General features: G+C 40.4%; 1 protein-coding gene across 2 annotated transcripts in view; it reads left to right on the forward strand.

The window, feature by feature from the left end:
• Positions 1–3,609: 3,609 nt before the first annotated feature.
• CAPN6 (calpain 6) overlaps positions 3,610–15,442 on the forward strand; it is a 52,304-nt gene continuing 40,471 nt past the window's right edge. For both annotated transcript variants that reach the window (XM_081897346.1, XM_081897344.1), the window contains exon 1: positions 3,610–3,780. In XM_081897346.1, the coding sequence (XP_081753472.1) occupies positions 3,613–3,780 (168 nt within the window). In that variant the 5' untranslated portion in view covers positions 3,610–3,612. The remainder of the gene's footprint in view (positions 3,781–15,442) is intronic.

Consider the following 15,442-nt stretch of genomic DNA (forward strand, 5'->3'; position numbering starts at 1 on the left):
AAATCATAGTTCCTTGTGGTTCATACACTGTGCACAGAGCTAGCTGCAACCCCCTGGAGCCAATTTTGTGGATGGAAGAGTTCTCAGGGTTGTAAACAGCTGGATGGAGAGTTCTGAAGGCATCACGCAAAAACAAACCACTTCCATCATCCATTGTGTGCCATTTAACAGGGTTACTTACTGCATAACTAAAAATAAATCACATAACTAAAAATAAAATGCTGATTTTCCTGTTAAATACATAGGATCATATATAGATGAATGGGGCAGTTGCTGTAGAGCTGGACTAGCTGGGGCCACTCGCATGTGTGTGTGTGAATGGGGGGAAAGGACCAGCCAGTTTCCTACAACAGCCTGCCCGTAGCCTATAGAAACCCACCAGCAGCACTTGAATGCAATAGCCCTGTCTCCTACTGTTTTTCCCCATTGACTGCTATGAAGAGGCATAGTGCCTCTAATCGCAGAGGTAGCGTAATAACCATAGTTGCAACTGATCATTCTGTCTTCCATGAATTTGCCTTAATTTATTTTAAAACTCTAAATAGGTAGCCAGCTTCATCACATCTTGCGGTAGCAAATTTCATCGCTTTAACTACACATTGTGTAAAGTACATCCTTTTATCTGTCCTGAATCTGCCCCAAACCTAGAGTGCTTGCCAAAAGGCTGGGGGGGGGGGGGAGTGGATTTCATTTTATGGCAACTCAGCGTGTTCCAGCCAATCTTGGTTTAAAATCCTCCTTCAGGGAGCTACAAAAAATAAAGTCCTTAAATCACAGATACACAGCAATTAAAAACAAACAGCGTTACTGACTGATTTCATCAAGCCGTAGCTGTACTTAGATTAAAAAGCAGCCTGTAGAGTTTTTTTTAAATGTATCTTCCATTAAACTGAAGACCGAAATTAAAAACCAGCAGATTATATGTTTTTGATGGCATTAGTCAAGTTGAGTTTATTTATATACCACATTTACTCCAAATACCATTTGGACTCAAAGCAGTGCACAGGGGGAAAACCGTATGACGATCACAATATATAATAAATAGGATAATATCATTGCAGCACTCTCAACTGAACAACCAACATTTCGTAATGTGTGTGTTTGAGTGTGTGTGAGAGCATTATGTTGACCAATATGTTCGTTAACAATTAGGTCCCCAACCCTGGTTCTGTGTGAGAGAGGTGCGGAGAAACTTCTCTGCACCCGCTGTCTCTGCACTAGGAATGGGGGGGGGGAGTGGGTTCCTTCCAAATGTTGTGGAACTACAACTCACATCAACCACAGCCAGCATGACCAATAGCACAGAAAGATGGAAGCTCTATTCCAGCAATATTTTGAGGGCTGCAGCTTCTCCATTCCTGCTGTACTATAGGATGCATAATTTTATAAGCATCTATCTTTCCCCCTTACTCAGCTCCTCCACCCTCCAAGTTTAAAAAGCCCCAAATGTTGTGCCAATCCCTCCACTGGGTGACATTACACAGCTCAGGACAGTAATGTGCTCCTATATGCTGTTACGCGTATGAATGAACTGGCTGATGGGCCACTCTAAATGAGGCCTTCAGATCCGTGCAGCAGATATCTGTAAAGCTGTGTTTCATTAACGCATTGTCTTGCAAAGGTTCTGCGGAGGTGGAATAAGATAAACAAGGTAGATATTTTTACACAGTACAGAAGATTAGTACAAGGTTATAACCTTGCGATAAATGTTTGTGGGCAGCAGATGCTTCCGTTGATTACGTTTCTACTCTAATTATCGAAGGAATAGCCCCTCTCCCATTGTGATAGCTGTGGTGGTGATTAACTCATATAGAATTACATCCTCTATTCCCTCCCCCGCAACCGCCACCCCACAAAGTCACACCTTATTTTTCCCTGCAGCCTTAGCTTGTTAGATCACATTTTTATAATATGCACTGAACCATGACGTTGTCGGAAATCCTCAGGAGAGTCCTAGTCAGTGTTGTGTACTGAGTACTGAAAACGGGGTGCGGGGTGATGACCATTAAAATCCTACCTGTGTGAATTACGGCACAGCAGTTTGCAGACATATGGAGAGAATATTTCCCTTGAGCTGATTTAGGCTGGGACATGTTCATAAAACACATTTGCAGTTTAACCACTGCAGTGTTTGGGGGGTTTTTTTAAATCAGAATATGCCAATGAGTTGTATCACAAACTAACGATCTCCATCCTACCCAAGAGGACAATGTATTTTTGGTCCACGCCCAGTCTTTATACCCCCACCTCAAATTTGCAGTGCTTCTATGTGTGAGAGAGGACAAAAAGAATCTTGTGGAACCTTAAATTAATCTATTTGTTATAGTGTAAACTTTGTGGCTATCGTAAGATTCATGAAGTGAGATCTTCAGTGAGGCAAGCTGCCTCATACTGAGTCAGACCATTGCTCCATCTAGCACAATATTGTTTACACTGACTGGCAACAGCTCTCCAGGGTTTCAGGCAGGAGTATTGCCCAACCCTAACTGAAGCTGCCGGGGATCAAACTAGGGACTTTCGGCATGCCTGGCCCTTCTGCTTTCTGTTCTTGTAATGTGTTCCAAAGGATGATTTTTGTTTTAAATTTCGTTTAGCAAAATAGCTTACATGAGTTTAATACCTTTGTTAAAAATAACCAAAAAACCAAAAAACTTTAAAAGCAGCAGACAACACTATTAAAAAAAATACTTAAAATCAACTGTTTTACAAACAAATATAAACAATAAAATCATATGCCTGGCTTAGTTGGACAGCTCAGTTGGTTAAAGCATGGTGCTGATAATTCCAGTGTTGTGGGTTTGAGCCCCCTATGGGATAATTGTATATTCCTGCATTGCAGGAGGTTGGACTAGAAGATCTTCAAGGTCCCTTTCAACTATACAATTCTATGATTCTATGATTCAGCTGGCCTAAACAACAACAACAAATTAGGCAGACAGAAAACAGTGCAATGAAGATGCCTGCCTAATATTAACATTAATTATACATTGAACAAGGTAATCGTGGCACGGAAATCATTTCACGCTAAAAAGTTGTGGGTTGCATGTGAATGATGCAGTAATAAGGTTCAGGGCCAGCTGCTTTTCTGGGAGGGTGTCAATCCCATTAGAAAGGCCCATGGGCACCCAGTTGCATGATCCAAAAAAAGTACTGCATTATTCACAAAGAGCCAGCGGTTATGCTGAATTCTTCTCCAGAGAAGCAGTGTTCATATCACTAGAATCTCTGTTTAAAGGGACAAGGTAGAAAATGATGGGGAGAGACCTCAGATGATATTTGCGAAGAATCAAATCAGAGTAGACTATACTGGCTCAGAGCAGAATGAAGTTGGTGGGCAGCACCTCAACATTTGCCCCAATGGACCAGCCGCCACTGGCATCCTTCACGAAAGTGAGAGAATGCCACAAGTATTTAGGCACATAGCTCTTTATTACTCTTCAGACCATCAATTCTGCCGTACGCGTACCCTTCTTTTAATTTGCAATCCATCATTTGTAAAGATTATCGGCCTTGCCCTGGATTTGCTTCTTGCTGCTCATGTCTTAGACTGATATGTTGGTTAAACAGTTTTTACAAAACAATTTGTCTTCATCTGGCTTTGGACAGATCGCCATGCGTTCTACAACGGCAAAACCCCTCAAGGACCAAAATTACTTCGAACTCAAGCGGCAATGCCTTGAAGAAGGCAAGCTCTTTGAAGACCCTGAATTTCCAGCTTGCGATGCATCTCTCTTCTACAACACTCCTCCACAGGGGAGAGTGGAATGGAAACGCCCACAGGTATTTGTGAAGTATCCATCCTACTTGAGTCTGATTATCTCTATTGTTTGGCTGAATTCCCACCTATTAATAGCCTGACTTTGGCATAATGTATCTCAGTTTATTGAGACAAGCTGTGCCCAAGCCTTGTTTACCACCTCTTCCTTGCTCCCTCTTGGTGTGCCGTGGATTTCCTGGGTTAACCAACAGTTGTCCCCTGTTATGTCTGAACCAGGATCTATGGTTACCAGGATCACATTGGGTGAAATTGCATTCAGATATAAGTTTCCCCAATCCCAGTAACCTCAGTTTCCCAGTTCTAATGAAGCAGGAAACCATGATTAATTAACCCATGAGGTCTTCAACTGTGGCATGCTGTGACAGGAGGAGGAAAGAGAGAGACTGTGTGGACAAGGCTTGGGCATATTGTGGCTTAATAGGATGAGATATATTAGATCTGCACAGGGCCAATATATGTTTGTTCTTCTTTCCCAAGAGGTGGGAGAGAGTATGGATTAATTCAAGCCAGATTTGAGTCAGGAACAGTTTTTCATGATTGGAGTCACTGCAGGGATATGTTAAGTGCTGGTAAAGGAGGGCTGATTTTGACCATGTGCAGAGGGCCTTTTATTGTTCTCCACCAGGACCTGACCTGAGACACTAGCCTCGGGGGTGCCTGTATAAGACTATCTACTCAACATCCCTCAGCTGAAACAAATAATAAAAATGTTTCATCTTCATTTTTAAAGTTGGCATCATTGACCCACATGGCCAATGTTGCTTTAGTAGTGTGTGGGGTTGTTTTTGTTTGAGAGCGGGGAGTTATTCATGGGGAAATTATATCAGGATTCAGCAAATCAGTACGATTCAATAAATCATCTTAAATGATTGAGATACATCATGTGTGAAAATTGTGCCCCTTGTGATTGCACAACTTTCTCCTCCAGGAAACAAATGATGTAGCCCTAATCTTGACAATGTTTAAGGAAAAAAGCTTTAGATATTTTTTATTTCTGTCCACTTTTAAATGCTGAAGCTTTTTATTAAATGCTTTTATTCATTGCCCTTGTATTAATTACTGCCGCTCAATTTTTAGAGGGTATGTTTGTTTTAACTGAATAATTTATTATTACTATTGCTACCGTCACCCTAGAAGGGCAATTGTGCTATAATCCAAAGACAAGGCTCATCAGCATGGTGCCTATACATGCAATGGTGCCTTTGATGTCTACCCCTGGTATCTACAAAGCCTCTGAGCCACCCCTCCACTGCCCCATTAAGCATTAAGTTGTGGAGGTGCTGTAGGTGGGCTTTTCTGAGTGCACTGATTTCTTATTTAGAATTGACTAGGCAAGAGCCTAAAGCGAAACACCTTACTTGTTTTATATTTAAAGTTCTATTGCTCTTGTCGCTTTCAAATTTGGTTTCTTTAGTCACATTCGTTTGTATTTATGATTCTGAGTTGTAACAAGCCACAAGATAGCCAATTATTGGTAATATTATTGTCTTATAAATTAGTTACTGTACATCTGTGGTAGTTGAAGGTTTTTGCATATTTTGGAAGTATCTATATATAAACAATTTATAGTATGAAATTCCTTCACCCTTGTATTTTCGGTAGCAAGAATGCCTAAAAATATTTTTCATGCAATATTATTTTCCCGTATATTCTTTTTTTTTTTTAGCTACAAGATTAGATCAGAACATATATTTATTTTTGCATACATTTATCTTTTGAATACATGTGCAATTACTGTTTTGAATTTTATTGTGTCCTTCATGGGTTGTGCAAACCGCTGTTCTGAATTATGCTTTTTAAAGGGTAGCGGCTGCTTAGGATGAGTTTATAGAACCAAGTGGGACAGTGGCCCGAAAAAGTTGGGGAACAACTAGCATAGATCATGGACTGATCCCAGTATATTTTGATGTAGGAGAAATATAATTTCACACACAGGCTAAAATTGGGCAGTGTTTCAGAATTTAAATTAAAAACTATTTTCAGATATTCCTTTTTGAAACTTCAAACCACAAACCAGGCAGCGAATTTCGAGTCCAAGCTGTAGCGATGTTGCTGATGGTTTGTTAAGCCAATCCGGTTTGTTAAGTCAAGACAATATCAGGGATTGCACGACTATCTTTTATCACAGACCAAAAATGTATTTAAACTTGGATGTAAAATGACATTGATTTCAATTCCGATCTGTATTTGTCACACTCCGTACTATTTCCATTCTGCCGCTGTTGTAATTTTGGCTCAGCTCTAGTTTGACATTTATTTATTTATATTTATTTAATAGAATTAACATGCTACTTAACATGTTATTTACTTGTAAATGGTTTACATAACATATACTATAATTACTGGTACGATCAGATGTTAAATACAAGGTCACTTTAAAAATGCATATAAATAAAACCAGCACTTTAAAAAAAAGCACGTTCTAAAATAATATTGCATGTGAAATTTACATAACTTGCTTAAACAACTTTTTCTTTAGCAGATGCTGAAAACAAAGAGCAGCGTCCTAATGTTTCTGATAAGGGGAACATTTTTGCACTTATTTAGCAAATGTCTTTGACTGCGCAGGATGGATGTTATTGAAACCGTCGGCATGTATTCATTTACTATGGTTCTGTTCCCCCTCCCTTTCTCCCAGGATAGAACTGAAGATGGTAGCCATGAGAATTCAGCATCGGTTGCCTTCCTCTCAATTCCCTCCTCAGATCATAGCTGTCAACGTTTTCCTTTTAAAAAAGGGAATCCGAATAGGATTCCTCACAAGAAAAGGGAAAAGTTGACAGCTATGCCTCAGATTCATTATTGGTCTGCCTCAGAGCTGTGGCAACTTCCTTAGCTCAAAAGTCACATTGCCTCAAGGGAAGCTTCTTGGGGCTGCATGCCCAGGGGTGGACAGGGCCAAAGCCAAAAACGGCAAGGAAACAAACGTAACTCATATCTTTGTACAAACTCATTTCAGCCGTGAAAACAAACTAGGGGGAGGCGGGACACATTAATGCAAAGGACACAATGGTACACCAACAATATTTCAATATCGAGAAACGTTATTTGTGTCGTGACATCACTAAAATGTGTCTATACATGTGTGAGTACGACAGTTGCGACCACGCCGCCTGCCAGTTCCCTGTTGGCATTTGACGAGGGTAGGTGTGTTTTTAATGTGGCCAACTGAAAAATTACGTGAAATGTAAAAGTGTTCCAATGCTGTTTTATGTTGTTTTGTGAAGATTTTAAAATACCAAAGATAAGTTATCCCACTCAGTAATCAGGATTGCATGTAAGTGTAAATAGGTTCAGTGGTTTTATTAATAAGTTTTGGTTTTATGAAAATGTCTGTTGGGGCACTTTGATACACTAAGACACGGGGCACATTGATACGTATAAAAGTGACTCGCTAGTGTACAATAGTTCCCCAATATACAAGTTTACATGGAATCTCTAAACTGATTTCCTGCTCGTGAAATTTGAAAAGAAAAAAACACTGTTGTTTACTACATGGCCAAAGTTATTTCTAAATATCTGATAATCAAGTGTCATATCTCCGGGGGGAAACAGGATCTTGTATGTTTGTCTTCCCCATTGTAGAAGATAAGGCAAGCATTGATTTCAAGGATGTTGTTTTGCAGTTGCCAAAACCAAATTTCTCAAAGGGCGCATCTCAAACATCATCTCTTTATACTTTTTCTTTTGACTTCAGTGGATATAATGTGCAATAGAAGCTAAACGTTAAGTAATTATCTTGTTTTTTTATAAGCATTTTGTTTAAATTACTATTTTTTGACTACCTAACATGAGTTCTTATGCTTTCTAAAGTTTTTCCAAAGTTTTTTAAAAATATGGATAGGTCCTTGAGGAAAGATTAATATAAGTTTTGATGTTGTGTTAAGAAAACCTGCCATAAAGTCTATATGTGTGAAACATTGTTAGTTTTGATACGTAATTTAGATTTTAAGTAACAAATTGTAAGGCTGATTATGATCTCTCACAATATAAAATTGTTTTTTTCATTATTTTTTTCTAAATAATTACCATTCTCATACAATTTACGTTTTGTATCAAAGTCCCCCATCCACTTTATCAAAGTGCCCTGTAGGTGGGGCAGAATGGTACAAAACCCTTTTTTTTTATTACTCAAGTCATTATATTCTCATTATCGTCTAACTTCTTTTGATTGCTATTATTATATTTATTAGTTCTGACATGCATAAAGTAAATTTTTTAATTATTTGACTCATTTTGGTACATAAAACATGAGATTGAATTTTTCTGCATCAGTCTGCCCCACTTCCCCCTATGCACAAACACATACATTAAGGTAAAGGTAAAGGGACTCCTGACCATTAGGTCCAGTCGTGACCGACTCTGGGGTTGCGACGCTCATCTTGCTTTATTGGCCAAGGGAGCCGGTGTACAGCTTCCGGGTCATGTGGCCAGCATTACTAAGCTGCTTCTGGCGAACCAGAGCAGCGCACGGAAATGCCCTTTATCTTCCCGCTTTATCTACTTGCACTTTGACGTGCTTTCAAACTGCTAGGTTGGCAGGAGCAGGGACCGAGCAACAGGAGCTCACCCCGTCGCGGGGATTCGAACTGCCGACCTTCCGATCGGCAAGTCCTAGGCTCTGTGGTTTAACCCACAGTGCCACCAGAGACAAATCTTTAAATGGAGGGTTGCTCAAAGGATGTCTTTCATTTCATTTTATTAAAATGCAAAAGGATCTCTCTTGATATAATCATCATCAGCTGTATTTTGTTTAGATCTTACTGTGTTAGGATTTTAGTTGCGTGCTGGGTTGTTTATATTCTCATTTAGTTTTGTTATGGCGTTCGGTCAAAACAGTATGATTGTTAAAGCTATCTTGAGAATAGGAGCTAGGAAATCAGGGCAAGCAGTTCCTCTACCCAAGATTTCCACTCCTTTGTTTTCCATGCTGTTGTTCTGCTTTGTGTTCTACTCCTCCTGAATGTGGGCTGAATGAGAACATGCAAGTTTGAATTGGGAGGCAGAGAAATTCAGACAGAGAATGGCAAGGTTTTGAGCTGTGAGTTTGCCTGGAGTAGAAGCAGCTTGGAGTAGGGGGCCTTAGGGACTCATCCTGTTGCTTTTCAAAGGGTGGGAATCTTGCAGAACCTCCAGTTCTGCTGTCTACTGTTGGAGGTTGTTTGCTCCCACTGCTTGCATATTATTATTATTATTATTATTATTATTATTATTATTACATTTATTTATACCCTGCCCCCCCCCCAGCCAAGGCAGGGCTCAGGGCGGCTAACAACCAATAATAAAACAAGTTGTTTGAAATACAACTTAAAAAACAAGATTAAAATACAACATTAAAACATTAAAATGCAGCCTCATCACAGGAGGAGAAAGGAAAAAAGAAAGAGGGGGAGGGAATCAAACTGATTCTAAGCCAAAGGCCAGGCAGAACAACTCTGCAGCCCTGCGGAAAGAAATCAGATTCCGCAGGGCCCTGGTGTCACGAGATGAGTGTTTCACCAGGCTGGAGCCAGTGTTGAAAAGGCCCTGGCTCTGGTTGAGACTAATCTGACTTCCTTAGGGCCCGGGACCTCTAGGGTGTTGGTATTTATGGACCTTAAGGTCCTCCCTGGGGCATACCAGGAGAGGCGGTCCCGTAGGTACGAGGGTCCTAGGCTGTGTATTGTTTCAGGTTTGGGGGGTCAATCTGAGTCCCTTCCAGTTCTTGGGGTCCTGTATTAAAGTCTAATGGAGGATTCTATTGTTGAACTAATCAGACAAGTTCCTTTGTGAGATAACCTGTAGCTGGCCACTTAAGCGTTCTTATCGGCATCCCAAAAGGATGAGTTGCGTTGCCAGAGCTACAACCAAGTAATGGTGCCCTTCTGGCTAATGGGTGGATCTTCCAACCCCCTCACCTGGCTGGTACTTAGAAGGACAATAGGCAGAAAGCATTGTCTGTGAACTGAGTGAGAAGAGTGGGCAGAAGCTAGAGAGTCAGAGACATGTTTGAGGCTCCCCTGGCAACCTAATGGGGAAGCAAGATCTGTTAGGGTGTTAATGCTGTTGGGCTCAGGTTGTATATATGCATATATAAACCATATGCCCTAAAGGCACCACAGTTTTTTTGCCCCTCGTTCCAAGGAAGCCTGGAACCCCTGGGCTCAGAGATTAGGGTGGGGTGGGATGTATACAGTGATTTATGTATCACTGTATACATAAACTATATTCCAGTGCTCTCTCACACAGAGGAAGCTAAATTCTGTAGGGTTTGACCAAGTCTTCTCACTACTCAAGGAAGTGAACATGTTTTAGAATGAAGAAGCAAAGTGTTCATGTGGCAGGGAACTTGAACAGAGTACCTGTTTGTAAATGAAGGGCAAGCCTCTGTTGAGGCATTGGAGAGAGTTCATGAATCTTATTAATCTGGATCTCAGGCCAGTTTCCTTTCAACACTGGGAGATACTTGCTAGATTATTATTATTATTATTATTATTTTGTTAATGTGAACCTGCAATCTGGGAGAATGGAAACAGCATTTTGCAAATTATGAATCAAATATTGTCATGTTGTTCCAGCCTCTGAATTCTGGAAACATCTTTTTGAACATGGGTATGTTCCAATTTGAAATGCCTTTCAAGTGCTGGAGTAGAACTGGCTCTCAGTTATTGAGTTGCTAAATAGTTTTATGAACGGAAGAGATCTATCTAAAACCTTCTGCCATTCATATCTTTAAAATCATGTTTAGGGAAGTTTTTAATGTTTGATCTTTTACTGCATTTTTAAAAATCCTGTGGGAAGCTGCCCAGAGCAGCTGGGGAGGCCTGGCCAGATGGGCGGGTATAAGTAATAAATTATTATTATTATTATTATTATTATTATTATTATTATTATTATTATTTTCATCATCATCATCATCATTATTATTTAAAAAAACCCAAAATAGACACACATACCTCAGTTGGCATCAAGTTGCAGCGACTTAAATCAATTGCTAATACAGTGGTACCTCGGTTTATGAACTTCATCCATTCCAGAAGTCCATTCTTAAACCAAAACTGTTCTTAAACCGAGGCGTGCTTTCCCTAATGAATCCTCCTGCCGCTAGTGCCGTTCTTAGACTGAGGTAAAGTTCTCAAACCAAGACACTATTTCCGGTTTTGCGTAGTTTGTAAACCACATCATTCTTAAACTGGACTGTTCTTAAACCGAAAACCACTGTATATAAAATAACCCTGTTCTGCTCTAAAACTTCTCCCATATCTTCAGAGATAATGTTTGTTCTCAAATGCCAGCACTCAAATAAATAGTAATAAATTATTATTAGAAAATTAGTAGTGTGTGAGATTATTAGCCTCTAACAGACCAAGTGACACATTTCTATAAAATCCTATAAAAAGACTCTTAATGGTACAATCAGACATGGAAGAGTCCTTCTCTGTCATCATACAACAATCTTGTTTTCTTCTTCCCCATAACCATCCATCTTCATTGATCCTTAGCTCTATATTGCTGCTATGCTAAAACAGATATTCCAGGTTGCTCTTAGACTTGGATAGGCTATCCCTAGACAGGAAGGTGTTAAACGCATGTGGTGGCTTAAAAATAAACCAGGAAGGTTGGCTTATATTGCAGAGATGCATATGGCATACAAAAGGAAGCTGTTAAGATGCGTTGCCATAGCAACTGCATCTTCAGTGGCAGCAGCAGGCCACAAATATGCAGCTGTAATGTAGTCAAATTGCCAGCTGTGTGGGGGTGTGTGTGTGTGTGTACACACACACACACACACACACACACACACACACATATATATATATAGGGGTGTAACAAAGCAGTCACAGCCTTACCTCCTACCAAACACAACTTTAACCTTAGTAGTCTCAAGATCATTTAAAGCAAAGAGTACAAAATTGTATGCCAAAATTGTATTTTGTATGTCCAAATTGTATGCCAAAATTGTATTTTGTATGTACAAAAAGTGTATGCCAAAATTGTATTTTGTATGTACAAAATTGTATGCCACAAAAAAAGAATCTGCATTTTGTGGGAAATAAATAAAATGACTAAAGCAAGGGGGAGGAACCTTCAAGCCTAGTCCTCAGAACATTCCCCAGAACATTCCCCTCTCCAGGCTGTACACCTCACTGGTCCTGATCATGGCTCTTGCCTGCCTAGATAAAGGCTAGAGAGCTGTGTGAGCACATGCTGTATAAAGGTAAAATTCACATTTGTTGCTTTGCCCAGTTTTGCCTCCGGCCTCACCCACTGCTGGCATTTGGCCCTTAGAAGGTTGCCCAGATGGGAATGTGGCCCTCAGAGTTGAAAAGGTCACTGATCTCTAAATTTAAGGCTCCTGCGAATGCAAGGTATGTTCCTGCTCTTCTGGCTTCATTCACATCCTTCTATTCAAGCTCAGCTGTGGTCAGCGGCAGAGAAGTACTGACAGAGAAATAGCAGTTTAAAGTACAGTGGTACCTTTGGATACGCACACCTCTGGTTGTGTATCCTTCAGGTTACACACACGGCAAACCCGGAAGTGACTAAGTTTCAGTACAGAAAGAAGGACGTTGGGGCAGGCTCTGTTGTGTTAGTGTTGTCTTCTGTGTTGTACTCATATTTGCTATTTCTCTTTGTTAAAACAAAAGCAGCAGCAACAATAACACTTCCCAATCTATTCAGACCACTCCCACAGCTTTCCACTCTCTGTCTTCTGTCCTTTTAGCTCCCATGCTATAGCCAGTGAAATTGTACAGCCTGCCTTCTGTTTTGCATCCCTGCCCAACCCTGACTTCATGCGAATCCAGGATTATGATTTACTACTACAGAGCCTCCCATGGAGACTGTGTGATGAAAGCCTTACACATTTATATGTATAAAAAGGTAAAGGACCCCTGACAGTTGAGTCCAGTCACGAATGACTATGGGGTTGTGGCGCTCATCTCGCTTTACTGGCTGCAGACAGTTTTTCCGGGTCATGTGTCCAGCATGACTAAGCCGCTTCTGGCAAAACCAGAGCAGCACACGGAAATGCCGTTTACCTTCCCGCTGGAATGGTACCTATTTATCTACTTACACTTTGATGTGCTTTCAAACTGCTAGGTTGGCAGGAGCAGGGACCGAGCAACGGGAGCTCACCCCATCGCGGGGATTCGAACTGCCAACTTTCCATTCAGCAAGCCCTAGGCTCAGTAGTTTAGACAACCGCACCACCCGCGTCCCTTTATATGTATAGAAAGATATTATTAGAAGTTGGAAGCTGTTTTTACTCTAAAGAATATATTTGCTTTGTTTTGTCTTGGACTTTGCATTCTTTGTCTGAGTCTATTCCTCTTGAATCAAATCCAGTGGCTAGATAGAGCTTGAGTAGCCAGTTCCATGACATGTACACGGGGTCCCACCCAAATAGCCAAACAAAAACACACATTTTCCTTTGCTTACTTAATTCTTTTTGGCATCTTACTTAATCATTTCTGCTGTAGCCACCAACCCCTGCCAAGATCTGAGTCCAGGGTGCTTTCAGCCCTTATCTCCAATAGAGAATAATTGCTATTTATTTTTAAATTAGGCCACCAATCATGTTGAAATGTTGAACAACATCTTTTCCTCCTCTCCCTCTTTCTGTTTTTTGTTTTTAAGCAATAGGCAAAACCTGCCTATCTCACAAAAAAATTAAGGCCTTGCCCAACATTTTGCCCAACCTCAGGAGGTCCTGCACCCTATCTAAGCACTCAGTCATGAAAAATATTATTATTATTTTGTTATTTATTTATTATTGTATTATTTTATTTTGTGAATAATAATAATTGCCATTCTAAGAGAACAAAGGAGGCACTCATGGTAAGTTCCAGCACCTCTTTTTCTAGGAAAACAGGACTGCCTATACCTGTAGATCTCAGGGCAGTTCACAACTTAAAATTACAGTATAAAAAACCTAAAATACATGATAAAAACAAGACAACCCAATAATCCCCCCTTCCACAACACATTTAAAAGGGCATCATGTGCCAATTAGCCAAAGGCCTGGTTGAAGAGGAATGTTTTTGCCTGGTGTGTAAAGGTGCATAATGAAGGTGCCAGCTGAACCTTCCTGGGAAGAGCATTCCACAAACGGAGAGCCACTCCTGTCTGCTGCGCTGTTCTTCCCTCAGGCAGCTGTCGACCATGTGAGGAGCCTCCATGGATATCACGCAAGGGGTCCAGGGAATTTGTACGACCACATAACCCTTTTCTGCCTATGTTGCCTCTTCAGACAGTAACACTTGAAGAGGGCTCTTGTTTCTATCATGGTCTGTTTGAGGTAAACCTAAGCCTAATCCTAATATACTGGATTATTGACTAATTTGGTTTATGACCTGCCTTTCAACAGATTCCGGGAGCAGCTCACAAAAGGCTAAAGTTACATTAATTATCCCATAACAGGAAAGAGCAGCAGAAAAGCAGATGGCTAAATGTAAAGCAGGCACCATTCACAGCAGCAGTAAGACATTTTTAATATTATTCTTTACAGTGGTACCTCGGGTTAAGAACTTAATTCGTTCCGGAGGTCCGTCCTTAACCTAAAACTGTTCTTAACCTGAAGCACCACTTTAGCTAATGGGGCCTCCTGCTGCTGCCGCGCCGCCGGAGCACGATTTCTGTTCTCTTCCTGAAGCACTATTTCTGGGTTAGCGGAGTCTGTAACCTGAAGTGTATGTAACATGAAGCGTATGTAACCCGAGGTACCACTGTGTTAAGTTTCTATACTGCCCTTCATCCGAAGATTACAGGGAAGTGTACAATATAAAAACACAAAAAATCATAACACTTACAAACAAAAACAGTATCACCCACTCCGTAGACGCACACACAATTTAGAAGGCCATGTATTGTTTAACTAGACAAATGCCTGGGGGAAGAGGAATGTTTTTGCCTGGCACCTAAAGATGTATAATGAAGGCACCAGGTGAGCCTCCCTGGGGAGGGCATTCTACAAGCAGGGAGCTAACACAGAAAAGGCCCATTCTCATGTTTCAACCTTCTGAATCATCTTATGATTGCCGGGTCTAGGTTGGTTCAAATAGGTAGAAGTGGTCCTTGAGGTATTGGGTCCTGAGCCATTTAAGGCTTTATAGGTCAAAACCAGCACTTTGAATTGGGCCTGGAAACTAATTGGTAGGCAGTGCAGTCAGGTCAGGATCGATGTAATATGCTCAAATCATCTTTTCATGATAACACACCAACCCTAGATTCATTCTGTTGTTTGTTTGTTTCTTTATCTATTTAGTTTTTTTATCCTATCTTTCCTCTAAAAGACATCATGGCTGGTAAAAGCTATCAGTTCAAAACTGCAATAAAAAAACACGCTGTGATAAATTCTAATTTAGGAAGATTATCTGCCTATTGCATTGAAAATAGCTCACAATTGCATAGCTGAGGAAGACTTGGAACCATTTCTGCACCGTTTGGTGGGATTTTATTTCTAAGTGTCAATTTTAGATATACAAAACTGTCTTCACGCAACCAAACTGCAAAATTTGGCTTTCATGATGCTTTTATTTGGCTTCCATGATGCTTTTATTTTTCTATATTATCTTGTTTCTATTTATTTGAAAAATATAACCTCTGTACAGTACTACAGTTCTGCAATTTTGATAATCATGGGGGTTTTCTTTGGCATTTTTTATGTGATGTTAATAAAAATTT

The sequence above is a fragment of the Podarcis melisellensis genome, assembly GCF_964234715.1.
Source record: "Podarcis melisellensis genome assembly, chromosome: Z".
Taxonomy (NCBI): Eukaryota; Metazoa; Chordata; class Lepidosauria; order Squamata; family Lacertidae; genus Podarcis; species Podarcis melisellensis.